Below are 22,193 nucleotides of genomic sequence, written 5' to 3' on the forward strand. Positions count from 1 at the left end.
GAAAGAGAGCTTCTCCTGCAGTAGGGGTGGGTGGAGATAAATACCCCTCCCCCTTCTGGTGGTCTGCTGGAAGGGCAGTACCCTGCCTCCTCCCCACACCTAATCCAGCCTTTTCCTGTTCCTCTTCCAGTCTGTACAGGTAAACTTCCCCCTTCCTGCTGCTAGTCGCAGGGGGAATTCTTTAAAGGGACAATAACCCCTTTTCTTCCAACTAGCCAGACAAGCACACACTGCATAAAGTTGCAGTGAGTACATTTTTAGGGTTTTATTCACCTTCCTCTGAAACATGTGGAATGGGCCACCATCAAAAATAGGATGCTGGACTCTATGGACCTCTAGTCTGATCTGGAATGGCAATTCTTATGTTCAGTTCCTGGGTTCACCTGCAGCATGCTACAGTAGCTATTAAGAAAAAATATTCCCAAAGTTTGGTGGAACATCTTGTTTGTTAGCATATTATAGTAACAGATGTTAGAAGTTAAATCTTAACATTCTAAGTCCTGTCTTCATCTATAAGCAATTAAAAACAAATGACAAAGAACAGTATCATAATAATAATAGAAAAAGAAAAACAGCTCTAAAATGGACTTTTCAGTTTTAATATTGAAGCCATTAACTGTTAGGGAACATACTGCCTAGTATATTAAAAATACTTAATATTCTTTTGACAATGCCTCCTTAATTAGTTATGCACTGTTGCAATGATAGTTCTGGGCTGTCAATCAGTGCCTTCCTTTGTTATATGATACGTATAAATTTGTGAAGATATGTGCTGAAAAGCCAACTATTTTGCCTACATTTATTATTGTTTGAGATGCTATGCGAGATATCTTTGGATAGTCCAAAATCTTACACACACACTAAAAATGGATTATGGACTCCAGAAAATATAATTCCTGAGATACAAAAATTACTATGGATTCCTAAATGAAAGACTCCCTAAAAGTGCACAATGCAAGGTTTTTTCTTACTCTTATGTATACGGTTTCACTACTCAGTATTCATTGTTGCTTTGTGCAATCTGAATGAACTGTATAATCAAGGGACATTTACCACAATCAGAATTCCTACTGGGTGACTTGAAAATACTGTACCTACATAGGCTGGATCATGTACGCCATCCCCCTACCAATGCAAGTCTTCCCCCTACAACATATTCAGTCTAGTTTTAAATGATTTAAGCAATAGGGCTTCTACCATTTATTTTGGGAGACAATTCCATAACTATGCAGAGCCCTCTGACAGAACATTCCCCTTGATGTCCCATATAAATTTTTCTTTGTTCAGTTTCTACCCATTATTCCTATTGATATTCCTGGGACCAGTAATTTCTCTAGGCTCCCTGGTTTTCGTGCTTGTCCAAAATTAGTAGCTTTACCGTATGCCTCCCATTACTTAGGTGTTGTTTTCACAAATTACTATGTACAATTTGAGAAGAAGGACCACTTAGTGCACAGGACTATGATCATGGAGTCACTGAGTGACCGAGGGCAATTTATCCAACCTCTCAATCTAAGTATCCCTATTTATTTCACAGAAGTTGTGAGGATTTAGTTAGTGAGTGATTTTGGGCCAGATCTTTAGACACCAAAAGATGCAGGTTGGTGCCTAGTGGATTTACAAAGTGCTTAGGTGAATTAGGTGCCTAACTCTGATTGACTTTCAATTAGAGTTGGACATCTAACCTGCTTAGGAGCTTTGGAAATCCCATTGGTTGCTTATCTGCATCCTCAGATGCCCAAATCTTTGTAAACTTGGCCCTTAGTGATCAGACCATGAACATGTACAGTGCTGTAAATAAGAAACATTACTGTATCATGTGAGCCTAATTCCACTCTCTGACATGCACACATATATCCTATTTATTTAAATGGAGACGTATGGATGCATCACACAGCATTTCTACTGCCTCTCATCCTGAGAACTCAAACTACTTTGTAGACATGATATGCAGTGTTGTTGTAGCCATGTCGGTATCAGCGTATTATAGAGACACAGTGGGTAAGGTAATATCTTTTATCAGACTAACTTCTATTGGTGAGAGAGAAGCTTTCAAGCTTACATAGAGCTCTTCTTCAGGTCTATCCTCAGTGGCAGATATTGATGGACCTGAAGAAGAGCTCTGTGTGGCTTGAAAGCTTGTCTCTCTCACCAAAAGAAGTTGGTCCAATAAAAGATATTACCTCACCAACTGTCTCTCTCTTATAAATAATAATGAATTAACATTCAGAACATCCTCTGCTAAAGCTAGTCAAAAATTTTTTCTAATTCTGAAATCCAAATGACATTCTTCAGCAAGTTTTTGAATGTTGGGTAAAAAAGGGGGGAAAATTCTGATGAAATTTTTGTTTCTTTTTTCCCTACACTTTTTAGCCAGCACTATTCACTACTCCCACTTGTAAATGAAGGAACTGAAGTACAGGGCAGGTTACGTGAATTGCTCTAGGAACACACTGAGTTGGTGACAAAGTTACTGTGAGCTCTGGCATCCAGTTCCCTTGTTTGTATCAGTAGGGCACTGCTTACAGCAAACATGAAGTGGCCATTTCAATGTCAAACAAGTGATTTAAAAACATTGACTTTTCGACAGGGGCTCAGATCCTCAGCTGCTGTAAACGGGCATAGTTCATTGACTTCTAGCCCTTTATGTGTAGTTTTGCTTCTTTAATGCTGATTAATCCAGCACTTCAGACTGAGTCAAAAGAAACCCTACAATTCCCTCCTCATGCCCTTCCAAAGCCTTGTTTTGATCAGCAGGTACCAACTGAGGAAAGGCTGCTTCCAGAGCCCTTCAATGACGCTCCTTAAATTAGGAGTAGCAGTAGCAATGCTGCCACCCTTCCCCACCCCTGCAGCCTCAGAGGGAGTGTGTGTGGGGGTATTTGCCTGAGCCAGCAGGAGAAAGAAAACCCCTTCTCCCTCCTGTAAGGATTGCTGCACTGTCCCCCTCTTTGTGGGCTTGAGGAGAGGGATAGTGCTTAATTTGTGCCAGGGCTGATCCCTGACACTGCTAGGCTTGGCAGTTCATAGCCCCAGCACCTCTAGGCTTGCCGCATCAGTTATTAAAGTAAAAAACTTACTTGAGCCCCGGCACCTAATTGTCTGAGCTCTGGCACTTTCATTACAAATTAAGCACTGGAGAGGGGCATGGGATGGTGGCCTCTGTGGGTGATTGGTTGAACAGAAGGTACAATATCAGCTTATTGGCTCCCAGGTACCAAAGGGAGGGCTTGTAAGCACTTTGCCCTGCTCAGAGGCCCATTCTGCACTGAGAAGAAAAGCTCCCTCTCCTTGGGATTATAAAAGGACTGGGGCTTTTGGTCCTTGTTGTGGGCTCATGCTAGTTACCTTGTTGGGGATGAGAAGGAATTTTTCCCTCACTGCCAGAATGGACTGGGCAAGGTGGGATTTTTCAGTGTTCTGTTGGTAGCCCAAGGACCCAGTGGGTAGGTTAGCTTGCAAAATTCAGTTTGTTGCAACTTTGCAGGCACCCAGTGCAGGTACTTGTTCAATAAAGGATCTAGTTCACTGATAAACCAGAACTGGAAGCAGATTAGGAGAAGGTATTTCCTAGCGAAGGTGAGTAATGGGGTTGCGGCTTCTAACACCTGGTACAGTGAAGAGACAACCATGTCTTCCCTTCCCTCTTAACCCTCATATGGAGTGAGGGCAATAGGGTCATAGCAACAGTGCTGCAACCAACACCCCAAAAGAAGGATAGGGGCTGACAGCAGCCCTCCACCGGGTGGAATGGATTACAAAAGAAGGATAGTCTGCGCTGGACAGCTCACAGTTACTTAATAAAGTCATGCCTTTTTTAAACCACATTCTTGTTGTCTTGTCTTTTTTCCCGTGGGGTTAGGGACAAATTGTTGAGAAACAAAAAAGAATTATTTTCCCTTCCAACGCTTCTCACATACATGAATGCATCACCACTGTAGCACTCCTAGGGGCAGATCCTCAGCTAACAGGACTCAGGTCTAGATGGGTTTCATGACAACAAATTCCTGCCGGGTCACTCTTTACTTTTTAATGTGAGAAGCTGGCATACCATAAAGTAACCTTTAATGTAGGCCTCAACTCTTTGGTGAATTAAACTAGAAGAAACCTGTTACAATAGTCAGAGAGAGCGAGCGATTTGAATATAAAAAATAAATCCTAATGCTTATAATCATGTAATGGAAACCAACTGCTATAACTGAAAATTGTTCCTTGTTTTTTTTCCCCTTTCCTTTGTTTGAAATACTAATTCAATATCACATTTTTATGGGGGTGGAATCAAGAGACTAAGATATTTTCATGACAAAAGTTACTTCAACAGATGTCTTCTCCAGTGCCACCTTTATCATGAAATAATGATCAAGAAGTCAATGACCGAAATGATGGCACTTTCTCTGGACTCACACAACATGGGAAATTAGAAATGGGAAAAGTCTATAACTTCATCTAGCCCACTCCTCTCAGAGTTAACGTCACAGTGTCTCTAAAAACCCTAAATTTGAATACACCTCTACCCTAATATAACACTGTCCTTGGGAGCCAAAAAATCTTACTGCATTATAGGTGAAACCGCGTTATATCGAACTTGCTTTGATCCGTCGGAGTGCGCAGCCCCACTCCCCCCCGGAGCACTGCTTTACCACGTTATATCCAAATTCGTGTTATATTGGATTGCGTTATATCGGGGTAGAGGTGTACTTCAATTACACCTTAAAATCTACCGAACATAGGCAAAGATAAACTGGACTGAAAAACATGCAATACAGGGCCCAACCCATCAGCATCTCCATAAAGTTAATAACAATGAGATAATTTGTCTGGTGGCAGATAATTTAGTTCCTACTACCTGCATAATGTACTTTGATTATCCAAAAAGCTATTTGTCCACAAAGGCGGTCAAGTAGCTGCATTTACCTTGAGCAATGTCATCCTGTCTCTGCAGACTTGGTCGTTCAGTCTTGTTCACCTGTTGGGGTGGGTCTCTTTCCTGCTGCTTGTAGTACTTCCCTTCATTAAACACCTGTGGCAGGTTGGCTGTGTGTACCTGTCGGAGCTGCTCATAGTCACTCAGAGCAGCGGTCAAATCCCAGTTTTTGCCTACCAAAAGGTGGAAGATAATATTCTGTTAACAATTTATAGCTATGTCTGATATGACTAACAAAACTGCCATTCATTTTAGGGACATGGCTCATATAATTGAAAATAGATATAGCTCTGAATAAAACAGAGAACTAATAGATATTTTTCTTTTAAAATCAACAATAATTGGGGAACCAACAAACCATGTACACTTCAGAAGATACACAGATAGATATGGTCACTTCACCAGCTGCTGAATATTGCACTTTTTTTGATTACGTTGTCTATCTAGTTAAGGCCTGATCCTACAAATAACACTCAGCCTTCTTACTGCAATTATTTTGCTTCCAGGATAAGGCCTTTAGATCATAGTCCTTAGGGAGCAACTTGTCCACAAAGTGCCTACCGTCATTTAGGGTTACTCAACCTCTCTCTCTCTCTCTCTCTCATTCGGTATATAAACCTATCCATTGGATCACATATGGCACATTGTCCATTTATTCAACATACTTTACGGTCATAAAGAAAGTCACATTTAAAGGAGGCTTTTGTATATATTTTGCTGTGTAAACTAGTACAATTTCTCCTGAAGGGAGTGAAAGATCACACACACTGAGTGTGATTTAATTAAGAGCTAACAGTATTTATTTAAAACATCTGTTAAATTTTTGTTAACTTTAATTTCATGGATCAACTCCAATAAAAGCCTCTTACCCATCCCTGACTGAGTTATCATTATGAACTTTAAGCTGTTTTGTCTTAATTTGATATTGTTAACTGGAACTGCTCATACATTCAAATGAATCCTTAACCGTAGAAAAGAACACATCTGCCTTTTATCATTCTATTCTTTGATGTACGACTAATAAAACAATTGCAAGAGTAAAATGTTAATTATAACATCACTCAGTCTTAATTGTTCAGATCTACATCAGACTTTTTTTCTCTATATTACTTTGAGGAAAGCCATTTTAAAACACTCACTGCCCATACTATCACAAGGATAAAAAAAAAAATGTAAAAGATCAGCCAGCATTTTAATTATCAAACATGCAACAAAAGCTACTTCAGCAAAACCAGTTGCTTAAACAGAAATTCTGTCTCTTCCTTTTTAAGCAACAGAGCAGAGCATACAATAAACAAACTTGATCAATCCCGAGAACAGGGTTTTATTTGTTAATTCAAATAAGAACTAGCATGCAAAATCATCAGCATACATTACACGTGCCTTAAGATTGACTACTTATGCAGTGTGTCTTTCACATGCCATAAGCAAAGCAAACATGCTTATATTAAGCCCTAACAATCAGGAAGTATTTTTTTCTAAGACTGTCCCAATGGGGCCAAAGTGGTGTTTTTGCCACACAGATAAAAGTTTAGCACTCAATTGTATTTCTTGAAATTTAAAGCACACTCAGTGTTGCTAACCCTCGCATTATTGGAAAATAATGAGTCAGACCCCCCCAAAATCATGAGAATTCTTTTTTCAAATCAATGTGAGTTCTCTTTATTTCCCTTCCAGTTTCTGAGCCTTTAAGGTGCTGTCAGGTCACATATCTTGCTGACAGTGGGGGCCCCAGCAGCCCAGCTGGAAAAAAAACAACCCTGACATTTGAGAATTTTCTCACGAGATCATGAGTCAGGCTTAATTTTACTTAGAAATCATGTCTCTCCCAATTAATCTGAGAGAGTTGGCACGTCTGCACATTACAAACAGCATTCTAGCCCTGCATTCCTAGCATACCCCAAACTCCTGATGAAGTTAGCAGGAGTATGGAAGGAATGCAGGATCCAGCCGATTTTCCTAATAATCTCTTCTCAAGGCTTCCGGAGGTCTCCTTTTACACTATGACAAAATCCAATCACCTTCTTTGGGAGTTTTGCCACAATAAAAGTGGAGTGTGGTCTCTGGGACTTGATCGAAGTGCACTGCATTGCATTAAAATTCTGAATTGTGTAGAGTTACGCTCCATCAAATGATATGGCAGATGAACGTGCTACTGCAGACTTGGAATTAAAAAAAAAAAAAAAATCACAGAGAAGTAAGTGGTTTCTTTCTTTTCAAATCTCCTCAGTACACCTGGACATCCATAGCTGCTTCCCACGTGAGACAGCCAGTCAGCAGCAAAATATGATATCTGACACAGGCAAAGACCATTCGTTTACTTTTTTTCTATTTCCTGCAGTCCCTAGGCATCTGAATGCAGGCAAATCCTCAACCAAGAGTGTATGCCAAGAGGCCCTCCAGATCAATGAAGTGGTGATTCAGGATATTAGCCAACCTGAATGGCTGGCATAGGCTTTTTCAATCATCTTTCACCATGTATATCCTTCCCACACATCCTTCCAACACATCCTTCCCACACATCCACCCCATGGCAGCTGTGTGACCACACTCCCTCTTTGCGGGAACTGCAATAATGTTCCATAAATCACCCTGTAGCAGTGATTGAATCGAGAAAAACGTACTGACCATAATCAACACAATTACCTTTCTCACCGCCTGGGCCTAAAAGAGACTTTCTTCTTTTCAATTGCCTTTTTCCTGCCAGGAAAATACAATAATAGATGTTCTACTTTCCCTGTTGCCCATGAACAAAAGCAGAAAGCCAGAAGTGAGAAAAAGGAAGAAGGAGGAGGGCAGGAAGAGAAACCTGGGGGCAATATAGAGCATGAGAGAGGATGTGGGAGAAAATGAGCCAGAGATGTAGAGGAGAGTGAGGTTATGTATAGTTTGAAGGTAAGAAGCGGGAATTTGAATTTAATGCAGTAAGGGGCAGGTAAAAAGCAAAAAGATCCAGTGAGAAGGGTGATCTGACTGGAACAGCCATAAAGTACTGTAGCAGTAGTGGACAGACAGAGGCCAGAGAAGTTACAATATCAAGACAAGAGACAAAAGATTTTTGCAATGGGGATAATAAGGAAAGAGGATCAATTTTGATGATATTAAAGAGGAACATGCTATAGGATTAATCAAGAAACCAAGCAGGGCTGATGGAGAGACAAGAATCAGAGACTTGTCTGTAATGCAAATTTTTATCCTCCTCATTCTCTTTGAGACTTAACCCTTATAATTTGAGAGCTAATGGCTTTTTTTCCGTCTCACTTCAGCAACGTTTAATTGCTATAAGCTGACATGATGCAGATTTTGATATCTGGTCTACACTGACTGCTAAGACAGGACAAAATGTTATGTTTGAAAAAGATGGTAGACAAACCTGCATGCAATTGTGATCTTGGGAGATATATGAGGCTGTTAATGGATGCAGACAAGAGAGATTGTGAAGAGGAAAGAATTCCATTTTGTGGAGAAACAGGGTGTAATGGTGGTGGAACATCCAGGAGATGCCGGAGATGTGGAGATGTGAGAGTGAAGAATGGAGCTTGAGGGTCAGGCATTAGATTTGGAAATTATCAATATGCAGATGGTAACAGAAACCAGAGGAGCAGATAAGGAAGGCCAGGAGACTAAGGACAAAACACTGAGGGATACTAATGGAGATGGGAGAATGAGATGTGATTTAAGGTGGTGCTGAAGGAGGAGCAAAGAGAGGAGAAACGAGAGTGATCAGTAGTGTCAGAGGCAGTAGATATTCTTGAAATCTAAGTTCCCTTTTGACTTACCTATGAGGGAGATCATTAGTCACCTTGGTAAGGGAGAAAGATTAGAAGGGATCAAAGAGCATGTTTAGTGATTTCCCACACAAAAGTAAAGGAAGAGTTGTTGGAGAGGTAGGAGTATTAACAGTATTTTCTCTATTAGAAACAATACACTTTAGGGTATACAGTGTACTACTGTAGTTCAGATTTTGATGAATAAATGCATACCGATTGGTGTGGACTTCAAAGAACTTGATAAAACTTGAAAGACTGCTTTGTCATCTCAGATAAAAGAATTGCTGTTATAACTGAGAGTATAAAAACAAACACTTTCAAATCAGTCTTTTTGGATAGTTTCCAGATGCTGCTCGTGTTACTTGTTTACACCACCTATGAATCTGGTTTTTGAAATGGACTGACATCATGGAAGTCCTTTATTTAGGCTACTCTTATGAAAAGTGTTCTGACACTGAATGATGCATAGTCTTGAATAGCTGGCTTTTATGGAAGCAGTGGAGGACATTGTGCAAAGAATACAATTGTGCGGGACAAAACACTGGCACTTCAGGGTGAAAGCTGGTGTGTTATTTAACAGTAACGCTGCAAAGTCCTATCACAGTTCTATTAATAGCAGTTCATCAGATACAGCAACACATAAGTGTATCTTGAACATGAAGGATGTAGGGTTGTCAGCTTAAGCAACACTCCATGAAAAAATATGCACTGAGCTTGTGACAGTTGCAGATGAGCTATAATCATTAACACCAAGTTGCAAATAATCTAATTTTGTATTTCTGTGACACAGCTGAAAATGAATGTGTCAGAATGTGCCTCAAATGGCCAAAAAGTTTTTCTAAAGCCTATAGGGGAGGAAAACCCCTTCTGTGTATCCTTGTTTCAGCAAATGAAACATAGAATTTGTAAGATCCGTGATGTGTTCCCACAATGTTAACAGAGGGCTCCCTCAAAAAATGTTCTGTGCCAGCCAGCAACACATAGGACATTCCCTGGATAGAATACTCTTCCCCATCAAAAACTTCAATCAGTTCCATGCTGCACCTCACCCCTGCTTCACAATCCTATTAACACTTCTGCTATAACCCCCCTCGATGAGGAAACTGAGGCACAGACATGCATTTAGTGTTGTATTGTTTTGCATAATTGGTACTCTCCTGATTCAGCACAAAAGAACATAAAGATGTTGGACTGTGCGAGGTACATGTGGGCTGACAGCTGCAGAACTGCTTTGTGCCCCTGAGAGAAGTAAACTGTAACCAGACGCTTCACACCGTTAGGGGTGGAGTTCTGGAAGAGGGGGATGTTTAAGTACCAGGGAGTCTGAAGGGTCAGTGCTGCAAAAAGGGGCTAAGCAGCTGGACAGTGGGTTCCAATACTCATAGGGGTTGCCACATAGAAGGTCTGTGCCCTGAGGGTGTGCTTAGGGCCCCTGAGATTGGGGCAAAGTCTGAACTCTGTTCAGGCTCCAGAAGCTTGAAACACCCTAGGGACCCAGAACAAAGAGGCTTGGATTTCTCTCATAGTAGTCCTAATGGGTGGCTAGGAATGGGCGCTCGCTAGAATCTGTGATTGAGCTCACATTGTCCCTCCTATTGTCTCTACAGTTGCCTGAATCACAGCTTTTCTCTAAATAAATGCCAGACATATTGCCCAAATGCTAACAAATCTTATCCTACTTTACTGAACTCAGGCCTATTACTATTGTATGCTTTAGATTTGAAAGACAAACAGTTTAAATCCATCTCTACAATCGCATTTAGTGAATCCTTTTAGTATACTAAATTTAATTAAGTTTTATGACTTGTAAAGTTGGGTGAGAAATGAATTATCTTGGTCAAGAGAAATAATGCTCTTACTGAACACTTATTGTGAAAACACCTGCATGTGCTACATGAGTCAGCAGGTGTAAAAGTTAACAGGACTGAAAGGTGTCTGTTATAAAACCTTTGGAGAGATTACTGCAACTTTATTACCATTCCTAATGTTCATTTATTTCTGTGGCTTTGCTTACTTATCAGTTAGAGGTCTGAATTCCCAAACAGTTCAGTAAAGATTGGGAGTCAACAGTCACTGGATTCACATACAGGTGCCCCTGGTTGCCAGGAGACAGAACTGGTGTTTGTTAGAGAGAAGTATATGGAAAAATGCAACAAATAAAGCAGAGTAAAGGATAGAAAATATACTCTCTGACAGACATTTGATTCTGAATTAATTAGTGTCAGAGATAGTAGGCACATAGATCAAAGGGAAAATTAAAAATAAAGCCAGGTACAGGTGTAGGCGAGAATTTCTCTCCTAAATAACTCTGTCTGAATAACAAGAACAGGAAGCTCTGTCAATCACAGTAAAAACAGAAGGCAGAGATAAAGCAATATATAATTACACAATAGAAAGGAAATCTCCTTAAAGTGGATTAGTAAAGCAAGGTAGTGTCTGAGTAGCTTACTTGTATTGTGTTAGGGAACTGTCTGGTAAAGTATAGTATTTTATCACAATATGAAGAGATAAATAAACTGGGCAAAATAAAATCCCAACTAATGCCCAAGTCTAGAATCAAGGCCAAACTGACTAAATCTTGAGGTTGGAAAAACTTTGGTTAGCTATTTTTTTAAATTCATTTAAAATTAAAAACTACATTGTGCATGTTATGTGTGAGATCCTCTAACCTTGTTTGGAACAATTGGTCCTCTTCCAATAAAAGGGAAAATTCTAGTAGAAACCCCAAACACCTTTCCTCTATTGGCATTTGTCTCCATACTGAAGTTTCCAAAGAAGGAACAAAGTTGGGCTCAGGATCTACCCCAGATGTATTTCAGGTAGGGCTGTCAATTAATTGCAGTTAACTCACGTGATTAACTCAAAAATTGTGATTAATCGCACTGTTAAACAATAGAATATCAAATTGAAATTTATTAAATATTTTGGATGTTTTTCTACATTTTCATATATATTGTATTCTGTGTTGTAATTGAAATCAAAGTGTATATTTTTATTACAAATATTTGCACTGTAAAAATGATAAAAGAAATAGTATTTTTAAATTCACCACATACAAGTACTGTAGTGCAAGCTCTTTGTCGTGAAAGTTCAACTTACAAATGCAGCAATTTTTTGTTACGTAACTGCACTCAAAAATAAAACGATGTAACTCGCTAAGCCTAAAAGTCCACTCAGTCCTACTTCTCGTTCAGCCAGTCGCTAAGACAAACAAGTTTGTTTACATTTGCAGGAGATAATGCTGCCCTCTTCTTGTTTACAATGCCACCTGAAAGTGAGAACAGGCATTTGCATGGCACTTTTGTAGCTGGCATTGAAAGGTATTTGGCCACCATTCCAGACGACATGCTTCCATGCTGATGATGCTCGTTAAAAAAATATGTTAATTAAATATGTGACTGAACTCCTTGGGGGAGAATTATATGTATCCTGTTCTGTTTTACCCGCATTCTGCCACATATTTCATGTTATAGCAGTCTCAGATGATAACGCAGCACATGTTGTTCATTTTAAGAACACTATCACTGCAGATCTGACAAAATGCAAAGAAGGTACCAATGTGAGATTTCTAAAGATAGCTACAGCACTCGACCCAAGGTTTAAGAATCTGAAGTGACTTCCAAAATCTGAGAGGGATGAGGTGTGGAGCATGCTTTCAGAAGTCTTAAAAGAGCAACACTCCAATACGGAAACTACAGAATCCAAACCACCAAAAAAGAAAATCAACCTTCTACTAGTGGCATCTGACTCAGATGATGAAAATGAACATGCGTTGGTGTACACTGCTTTGGAATGTTATCGAGCAGAATCCATCATCAGCATGGATGCATGTCCTCTGGAAGGGTGGTTGAAGCATGAAGAGACATATGAATTTTTAGTATCAAAGGGGTAGCCGTGTTAGTCTGGATCTGTAAAAGCAGCAAAGAGTCCTGTGGCACCTTATAGACTAACAGACGTATTGGAGCCTGAGCTTTCGTGGGTGAATACCCACTTCTTCGGATGCATGTAGTGGAAGTTTCCAGAGGCAGGTATAAATATGCAAGCAAGAGTGAGTCAGGCTAGAGATAATGAGGTTAGTTCAATCAGGGAAGATGAGGCCCTCTTCTAGCAGTTGAGGTGTGAACACCAAGGGAGAAGAAACTGCTTTTGTAGTTGGCTAGCCATTCACAGTCTTTGTTTTATCCTGAGCAGATGGTGTCAAATTTGCAAATGAACTGAAGCTCAGCAGTTTCTCTTTGAAGTCTGGTCCTGAAGTTTTTTTGCTGCAGGATGGCTACCTTTAAATCTGCTATTGTGTGTCCAGGGAGATTGAAATGTTCTCCTACAGTTTTTATATATTGCCATTCCTAATATCTGATTTGTGTCCATTTATCCTTTTACGTAGGGACTGTCCAGTTTGGCCGATGTACATAGCAGAGGGGCATTGCTGGCATGTGATGGCGTATATTACATTGGTGGACGTGCAGGTGAATGAACCGGTGATGGTGTGGCTGATCTGGTTAGGTCCTGTGATGGTGTCGCTGGTGTAGATATGTGGGCAGAGTTGGCATCGAGGTTTGTTGCATGGATTGGTCCCTGAGTTAGAGTTACTATGGTGCGGTGTGTAGTTGTTGGTGAGAATATGCTTCAGGTTGGCGGGTTATCTGTGGGTGAGGACTGGCCTGCCACCCAAGGCCTGTGAAAGTGAGGGATCATTGTCCAGACACTAGATAAGAGGAGTGGAGCAGGAGAAACAGATCTTGATGTTGGGGGGGAGGGATAGCTCAGTGGTTTGAGCATTGGCCTGCTAAACCCAGGGTTGTGAGTTCAATCCTTGAGGGGGCCACTTGGGGATCTGGGGCAAAATCAGTACTTGGTCCTGCTAGTGAAGGCAGGGGGCTGGACTCAATGACCTTTCAAGGTCCCTTCCAGTTCTAGAAGATGGGATATCTCCATTAATTATTATTATTATTATGTTTATCCTTGGCATTTTCTGACTTTCTGAGCAGCACTAGCCATGGCAGGATCTCAAAAGGTTACGTGTAACTTTGGGAAAGCACCCCAAAAGACAAATGCAGCCTTGGGACACGACTGGGAATTAGATGGCAAATTACTAAGCCAAACTGCTAGTCGAAAATGTGAAATAAAATGTTGGAGTTTTCCTCAGAAAAGTTCTGCAGGAGGGAGGTTTGGGGTAAGCTGCCCACCTGCCACCAGGGCCGGCTCCAGGCACCAGCTTAACAAGCAGGTGCTTGGGGCGGCCAAGGGAGAGGGGCAGCACCTACGGCAATTTGGGGGCGGCAGGTCCCTCACTCCCTCTAGGAGCGAAGGACCTGCCACTGAACTGCCACCGCCAATCGCGGCTTTTTTTTCTTTTTTTTGCTTGGGGCGGCAGAAATGCTGGAGCCGGCCCTGCCTGCCACTGTGGAAGTAGAAACAAACTGGAGGGCACTCCAGTGAGTAGGACATTCCCGTGTTACCAGTGACTGGCAGGGTTTGGTTCTGCTCCCAGGTACAAACTGTCTGAAGTATCCATTATAACAGGTCTGTGCATTTCAGCGTGATGAAAAACGTACAGTACTTACATAATGATTTCCCCCTAGTCTGAACTATAATAAATTGTGCTAATAGAAAAGTCAGAGGTTTGCACATCTTCTATTTTAAAATACCACCACCACTACCTTGGATTTTACATTAAATATTCCCTAATGCAGATTATTTAAAATCCAATCAAACTAAATACCGCAGATTTAAAAAAAATTATAAACTGTGGCTGCACTCTTGGAAGAGTTCCAATGTGATCTTCTGACACAGCCTTGATTTGCTTCTTCTAATAAAAATATTTCTAGCTCACTCTGCATTTTAACGAGCTTATCGGCTTGCAGAGGTGAAATGGAAAAGCAGCAGAGTCTTGCACTTTGACATTTAAAGCTTTGCTTTAGGGACCCTACATATCACAATCTTTGGGGGGGGGGGAGGAGGGAAGCACACTCATTCTTCAGAAATGCAATAGGTAATCAGAACTAAGCTTTTCAATGGGTACCACTGTACCTAGGTATGGTTTCCCTTATTATTTTGAAATATAAAAATAGCCCACATATAAGGAATGTAAAATATTTATCCACTTCATTTGTCATGTATTCTTCCCCCTGGAGAAATTTCAGAATTGATTGTGTTGTAAGGAGAGGGGGAGAGAGACGAACACCTAAAGACTTCCTAACAATATAGCATATAGGGTGACCAGATGTCCCGATTTTATAGAGACAGTCCTGATATTTGGGGCTTTTTCTTATGTAGGCTCCTATTACCCCCTCACCCCCTGTCCCAATTATTCACACTTGCTATCTGGTCAGCCTAATAGCATGTGAGTAGCTCCATTCAAGTCAATGAAACTTCTCACATGCTTTAAAGTTAAGCACAGGCTTTGCTGGATCAGAGCCAGTGTTCTAGCTCTGGAGATGATGCACACGAGGCTGTACATGTATGTAATAAATACATTAATAATTATAATATCTAGCTTTTATATAGCACTTATCATCCAGCAGGCAATGTATGTTGGGGGGGGATGGATGTGAAGAATGGAGGGGAACATGAATGACAGGGGGATCAGCTGCAGCAATACTTTTAGTTAGGTGTTCCCCCACCACTAAAGTAGCTCACTATGGCTATTATGGGTAATAAATTAATTATATTTTCATTTCTTAAAAGAGCTAGTATATAATTACCCAGACAAGATTGGGGACCCTTATTTTTAATTAGTAACAATAGGAATAATGCAACTATAAAATCCCACACACGGCTTTCAAAATTCAGCCTACTCCAAAATATTAAAGAGGGCACTTGAAAGGTCACTAGCAATACTTGATTTAGTTGTAAATACCACACTGTAGAGGATGTAATTTGAGATGCAGAATTGGGGAAGATCTAAGTAATACTGACTATAATGGAGGCAGATTTGTAACAACATCCATGCAGAATTTCAACAAAGGAAATTATAAAGAAGAGCAGGAAATTTTGGCTAAAACTATGTAGGATGAAAGTATATAAGAAAAGGTCACAGAGGGGTGAGAAGAAATTATTTAACAACAAATTACAGTATTATACTGTCTGCACTAATTGAGTGAGTACTATTTACCACAGGTGGTCATAAAGAGACCCAATATGAATGAACATGAAGTTTCAAAAAAGCAATAAAGAAGCATATGTGAAGTGCTACACATCACATAGAGAAGACAGCTAGGAACTGATTACAGAATGAAGTGTGTAAGAGTATAAAAATAATACACATAGAAGCATAAAGAGAAAAGGACATCGAACAAGAGGCTAAGCCAAAAGGTTTTTCAGGCCTACAAGGAACAAAAAGGTCAGAGGAAGAGATTGTCATGTTGAAAAACAATCCTTATACAAAGAGAACATTTTTTGGGGTGGGGTGGGAGGAGGCAATATAGCAATACAATTAAAATTGGCACAATTTGCTTTTTAGTTTGTTCTCTAATTAGAGTTAGCACAAAAGGCAAAACTAGGGTTGCCAACTTTTGGATGAATTCCTAGAGATTTCATCACGAGATATAATCTTTAATTAAGGATTAATCTTTAATTCCTGGAGACTCCAGGACAATCCTGGAGGTAAAACACATGCTACCTTAGCATTTCACAGTTCTTTGAAAGGCATCGTTCAAACTGGACAGCAATGAGTGGGGCCAATCCATCCTCCATTTTGGGAAGGGGGAGCAGGGAATGAAAGAATCTGTGTTTAAATATTTTTGTCTTTGTTTATATTTGTGTATTTAATAGATGAGTGCTTAGCTCCCAATTCTGCAATGAGTTCAGAGTGAGCATCCTCCTGCAGAGCCCCCTAAAGTCAATGGGGCTTTCGAGGGCCAAAGGATCGGCTTGCACGGAGCTCATTGCAGGTCTGGGGCCTAAGAGAGCTAGAATTTAGATAATTATTATGCGAATACTGTCGCTGTAGGAAATGTTTCACATATTCTCGTGACCTAACAAAGAATTCTGGAAAAAACAAAACCATGTGAGTCTGAGATTATTTTAAAAAGATACACTATAGGGAGAGGAAACACAACCCCACCCTTTCCCCTTCCCCACCCCCACCAGTGCATTAGAGTCCACAAGCTACATGCTGTTGATTTGACCCTTAGTTATTAAACTCTTTGGTCCATATTTTTGTTTGTGAAAAACATTATTGTAAAATCTTACACTTCCAGTGTGTGTTACAATAAATCACGACAACCATGTCAAGCTGCCAGAAATAAATCATTGCAAAAAGCAAACAAGCCCCCTCAGCTCTTCCCCAGCAATATCAGTAATGGTCCTGCTGTCAGAAAAACTCACCACTGTTCTTCACCATCGCAAACATTAATTCCTGCAAAACGTATACTAGGAACATTTCCTGTGAGAAACCAACATGTGATGTCACTCTGTATATTAAGAAATCCACTGAATGACAACTGTCCCCATAAATACCTGTAAAACCGCAGCATGCTCTTAGGAGGGGAACACATTGTTCTAGCCTATTAAACTGACCGAACACTTTAAATGAGTCTACAATGTAGCTCAATAACTAATCAATAAAACAGACACAGGCATTTTGGGCAGAAAACTTTTGGTTCATCAAATTCTCCCCTTTAAGAATGACAAGCCCACCTAAAAGAAGGTACAACCACAGAAATTTATGGGTCACCAGCTAGCTATCCATCCAGAATGCCTTCAGAATTATGTTTGGCAAGCCATATAGTATAGCTTTAAAAATAGTTAAATAGCTGCCCCTGGAACCTGAATGACTATAAAGGTTCTTGTGTCAGCCATCACCTTAGATTTTGAGCACCTTCCTAGAATTAAAAACAAAATAATATCAATCTACTTGCCAAGCAGGTAGGAGTAAGTTATGTGATCAGATTGTTGGATGTTGCGTGTGTATATGCCTGCATGTATGTAAGAGGAACTGCATATGTATAAAAGGAAAGTCAAGACAAATAATTGAATTTTACTTTTTTTTCTGAACATGGCGAGTCCTACTGAGGCCTGAGAAAGTTTCATAGCCTAGGTCCAGCTGTAAGAGTTCTGTCTCCTGCACCCATGAATCTTCTTCTAAGTCACCAGCTGGATGCCAGGAGAATTTAGCTGTTATGGGCAGTCACAGAGGACAAGAGGCAAACCCTCAGATAGAAAAGAACAATCCCATGAATAGTTGCTAATATTAAGGTAAGGACTGTGAACTGGACTCTGTATTCATTGCAGAGCCAGTGCAGGAATGCAGTGCACCAGGGTGAAGGGTCCATGGCAATCTCTGTTGCTAAACAATGTTTTGTACCAGTTGAGGTTTTTCAGGGTGACTTCATTCCTAGGTAAAATGACTTGGCCATTGATTGATTTGACCGAAGGCAAATGCCCTCGGTAGTGGGGGATGTTACAGGAGAGAGAAGTTCTTTGGAGTTCTTCCCTCCTATCAGCATCACCTTAGTCCTGCCTGTTTCTAGCCTTAGCCAGCTGCTCTCCATCCAGATGCAAGGCATTGAGAAAGATAAGGCCTGGTGTTCTTTACAGATGATGTTGTAGAGCTGAATGTTGTCTTTGAACTACTGGTACTTCAGCTGTTAGTGTCAATAGCTCTCTGAAGACCTTGTTGATGTTGATTAATATGTGAGGGAGGACTGTGCTTTGTGAGATTCTGTGGGTTGAGGAACAGTTGCCCAGAACTTACCATATGAGTTCAGTATTCACAGACTTAAGACAAGAAGGTACATTATGATCATTTTCTCTGACCACCAGAATATCACAGAGCATTGAATTCACCCAGTGATTCTAGCCCAAGAACTTTGTCTTAACTAAAGCACCTTTTAATGAAAGGCATTCAAGCCTTATTTTAAAGGTTCCAAGTGATGGAGTATTTCCCACACCTTTCGTAATGCCCATGGTTAATTACCCTCACTTTTAAAATGTGTGCCATGTTTCCAGTTTGAACTTTGAAGACATTAACTTCCAGCCAGTAGAGCTTATTATGCCTTTGTCCGCTAGACTAAAGAGCCTTTAGTATCAGATATCTTCCGCATCTAAGTAAATATACACCGTGATCAAATCACCTCTTAACTTTCTCTTTGACAGGGCCGGCTCTAGGCACCAGCAAAACAAGCTGGTGCTTGGGGCAGCACATTTTTAGGGGCGGCATTCTGGCGCAGGCCATGCCGCTCCTAAAAATGTGCCCCGGCTGCCCTAACTCACCTCCGCTGCTGCGGCTTGCGCGCCGCTGCTCGCCCTCCCTCCCAGGCTCTCAAACCCAGAAGGGAGGGGGCTGATTCGCGCGCCGCGGCTGCTCGGGATTGAGAACCTGGGAGGGAGGGGGAGCAGCGGTGTGCGAATCAGCTGTTTCGCGCGCCACGGCCGCTCGGGATCTCCCCCTCCCTCCCAGGTTTGAAAGCCTGGGAGGGAGGGGGAGACCCCGAGCGGCTGTGGGGCGCGAAACAGCTGATTCGCGCACCGCGGCCGCTCGGGATCTCCCCCTCCCTCCCAGGTTTGAGAGCCTGGGAGGGAGGGGGAGCAGCGGCGCGTGAATCAGCTGTTTCGCGCGCCGCGACCACTCGGGATCTCCCCCTCCCTCCCAGGTTTGAGAGCCTGAGAGGGAGGGGGAGACCCTGAGTGGCCGCGGCGCACGCGCTGCTTCTCCCTCTCCCTCCCTCCCTCCTAGGCTTGAGAGCCTGGGGGGAGGAGGCAGGGCTGGGGATTTGGGGAAGGGCGGAGTTGAGGCGGAGCCGGGGGTGGGGTAAGAAAAAAACAGGGGGGGGGGGGAGCGGCCAAAATTGTTTTCGCTTGGGGCGGCAAAAATCCTAGAGCCGGCCCTGCTCTTTGATAAATTAAATAAATTGCACTCCTTTAGTCTCTCATTGTAGGTGATGTTTCTCAGACCTTGAATTATCCTTCTAATTCACTGTAGGATGTGAGCCATTTCAGGGCACTTCCATTCACTCTCTGACTACCATTTGGGATTTTTGCCCTCCCTGAGATTGTTTAGAAAAGGGAGGTTAGGCACTGGGTGGCAGTTAGTGAAATCACTAGTGTCTGTGATTGTTTCCTCCATTACATTTTTAGGGTAGGAGATAGATTCCCCTTGTGTTGATAGGAACCTGGAATGTTTTCTCTTCTCTTTTATCACTTCAAGTACTATCCTGCTTTATAGCATATTTCTGCCCCTTTATTCTTTATATTAATGCTGCTTTTGTTGAGTTGATTTAATTGATGATGTCGTAAGGAGAAGAGATCTCACATTATACCTTTACAATATTGTAAGGGAGATTTTGTAAACCCAATATTTCGTCCAGATGATATTTAAAATGATTATAGTAATATAGCAGGGTTATAAACAAAAAAAGAAAAAGAAAAAAAGAAAAAATAAATGGCCAAAAATGTCCTTTCCACAGCAAGAGTTGTGTTGTTTCTTATGTTTATTGCTTGCACTGATCATTCTAAAAGCTATTTTACAGCATGAGAGTATTTATTGAATCTAGGCGTTATATGGGAAAAGCTACCTAATGCCAGGAAAGTATTCAGAGAAATGACAAGTATTTAGTGTCTGGCTCTCAAGGTTGTTGATAGATTATTAGTTTTCATCACTGCAAAATGCCTCTCATTTCGTTCCATTGAGCCAATGCATCATTTACATCAGTATGGCAAAAAATGCTTGACACTCTTTTAAAGGATAGACAAGTCAGAAATTGCCAGTTTCTCTCTTTACTAACTAGCTGCCAATAAATAAAGCAATGCCCAAGTTCAGTTTAAATGCCATCATTTCTTCCCATTGGTGTGCATATATTAACAAAAACATTCATATGTATAAGACGAGAGATTCTATATCAGCTGTATTCTTGGCATAATGTTTAGATGTAAAATGGAGTTAAAATCAGAGCCTAAGTTTAAAAGTAAGATTTATTTTCACTCCATGATTTTCAAGTTAAAAAAATCAGTTCAATATCACTACTGTTCTGTGAAAATTCTATTAGAATGAATTAATAGAAAGTCACTCAAATTTGCACTGGCAAGGTGCAGGGGATCTTTCTGGTCCCTATAGAACAAGGAGTTTACTTCAGTTCAGGGTCGGCTCCAGGCACCAGCTTAACAAGCAGGTGCTTGGGGCGGCCAAGGGAGAGGGGCAGCACCTGCGGCAATTCGGGGGCGGCAAGTCCCTCACTCCCTGTAGGAGCGAAGGACCTGTCGCTGAACTGCTGCCGCCGATTGCGGCTTTTTTTTTGCTTGGGGCGGCAGAAATGCTGGAGCCGGCCCTGCTTCAGTTCAGCTTCCTTCTCCCCTTGCATTGATGTCTATTATGAGGACCACGACATGGCTGTTTGAGAGAAGAGACTGCCCCAGGAAGTCAAGTTTTCACACTTTGGGTCATAGGACTGTTCTCAAGCTCTGGCCGGGTGTGGGGGGCTGTGTTTCTCCTTTTTATTACTTATGCTACCTTGTTTTTTAATTCTACTTAGACACACTGTTCTTTGAAGAAAACACCAACTAACTGCATCTGTGATGAGTTTCTGCTGGGTAATCCACTTGATTGCATGCATTTTCAGAATTAGAAATCTAAAATCCAATCTCTTAGTGGATTATATTGGGGGTGAACAGAACATATCTTGATTAAGCTATATACCAAGTCGCAGGTGGATGACAATTATTTAAGCAGCTGATGAAATGTTACATGGACAGATGGCTTAGCAGAAAAGCACTGTGTCATCTGTTTTTGCAGATCAACATGCTCTTTTCATTTAAAATATATCTTTTTAAATGCTGGGGTTTTGTTTTTAATTATTGTTTTTTTTTTTTACTGTCAGGAGAGCTCCTTCATGAATCTAAACATGGATTATGTTAATCTGCACCCAGCAGTGACTGGCAACAAAACACTTTCATTTAAGGAAAAAAATTACAATCTCCTTTAAAGAGTAGCTGGTGAGGCTCCAAAAGACTCTTGTAGGTGTGCTTAGAGCTGTCATCAATACTTTAGAGTCCAAGGGATAACTTCACTACTGCTATAAGTGAATGCAGCTCCAAATTAAGCCAGTGGGGAATTTGTCCCCAAGTATGCGAATTTCATAAAGCATCCAGCTTCTACTGGATACATGGGAAGTCAGTATCATGATAATGCACCTCATCCCAGGTCTATCGCCTCACCTTCAATGAATCACGTGCTTACTTTTTATTTGCATTTTGCTTCATAGTAACTGTGACACTGAGGCCCATTTGTCTTCAGTACTCTGTGTCAGTGGCTCGTCAGGCCTGACATAGTCACTACACCTAACACTGTTGTCATAATCTGTATTTAAAAGGTGTCATGGAAAACAAATAACTCACAGATCATTAATATTCTTGCATGATATATGTACAGGATGTGTTCAAAGAGTTATGGACGTGTACTAGAATTATGTTCTTAAAATGTGTTGGGCAAGTAACGCATAAGCCCAGCCTGCCCTAGACAATGGAATGTGTATTTGCTTGGCTGACCAGTCTGGTCAGACAGA

At 41.1% G+C, this 22,193-nt stretch overlaps 1 protein-coding gene across 14 annotated transcripts in view; it reads right to left on the reverse strand.

Annotated features, from left to right (window-relative positions):
* Positions 1-22,193, reverse strand: part of OTUD7A (OTU deubiquitinase 7A) — a 280,943-nt gene that overhangs the window by 95,384 nt on the left and 163,366 nt on the right. For all 14 annotated transcript variants that reach the window (XR_010590748.1, XR_010590745.1, XR_010590747.1 and 11 more), the window contains one exon: positions 4,915-5,097. Coding sequence is in view for 10 of the 14 variants with exons in the window: in XM_024101887.3 (XP_023957655.2) it covers positions 4,915-5,097 (183 nt within the window). In the remaining 4 variants the exon portion in view is untranslated. The remainder of the gene's footprint in view (positions 1-4,914; positions 5,098-22,193) is intronic.

Source organism: Chrysemys picta, chromosome 10 (genome assembly GCF_011386835.1).
Source record: "Chrysemys picta bellii isolate R12L10 chromosome 10, ASM1138683v2, whole genome shotgun sequence".
Classification (NCBI taxonomy): Eukaryota; Metazoa; Chordata; order Testudines; family Emydidae; genus Chrysemys; species Chrysemys picta.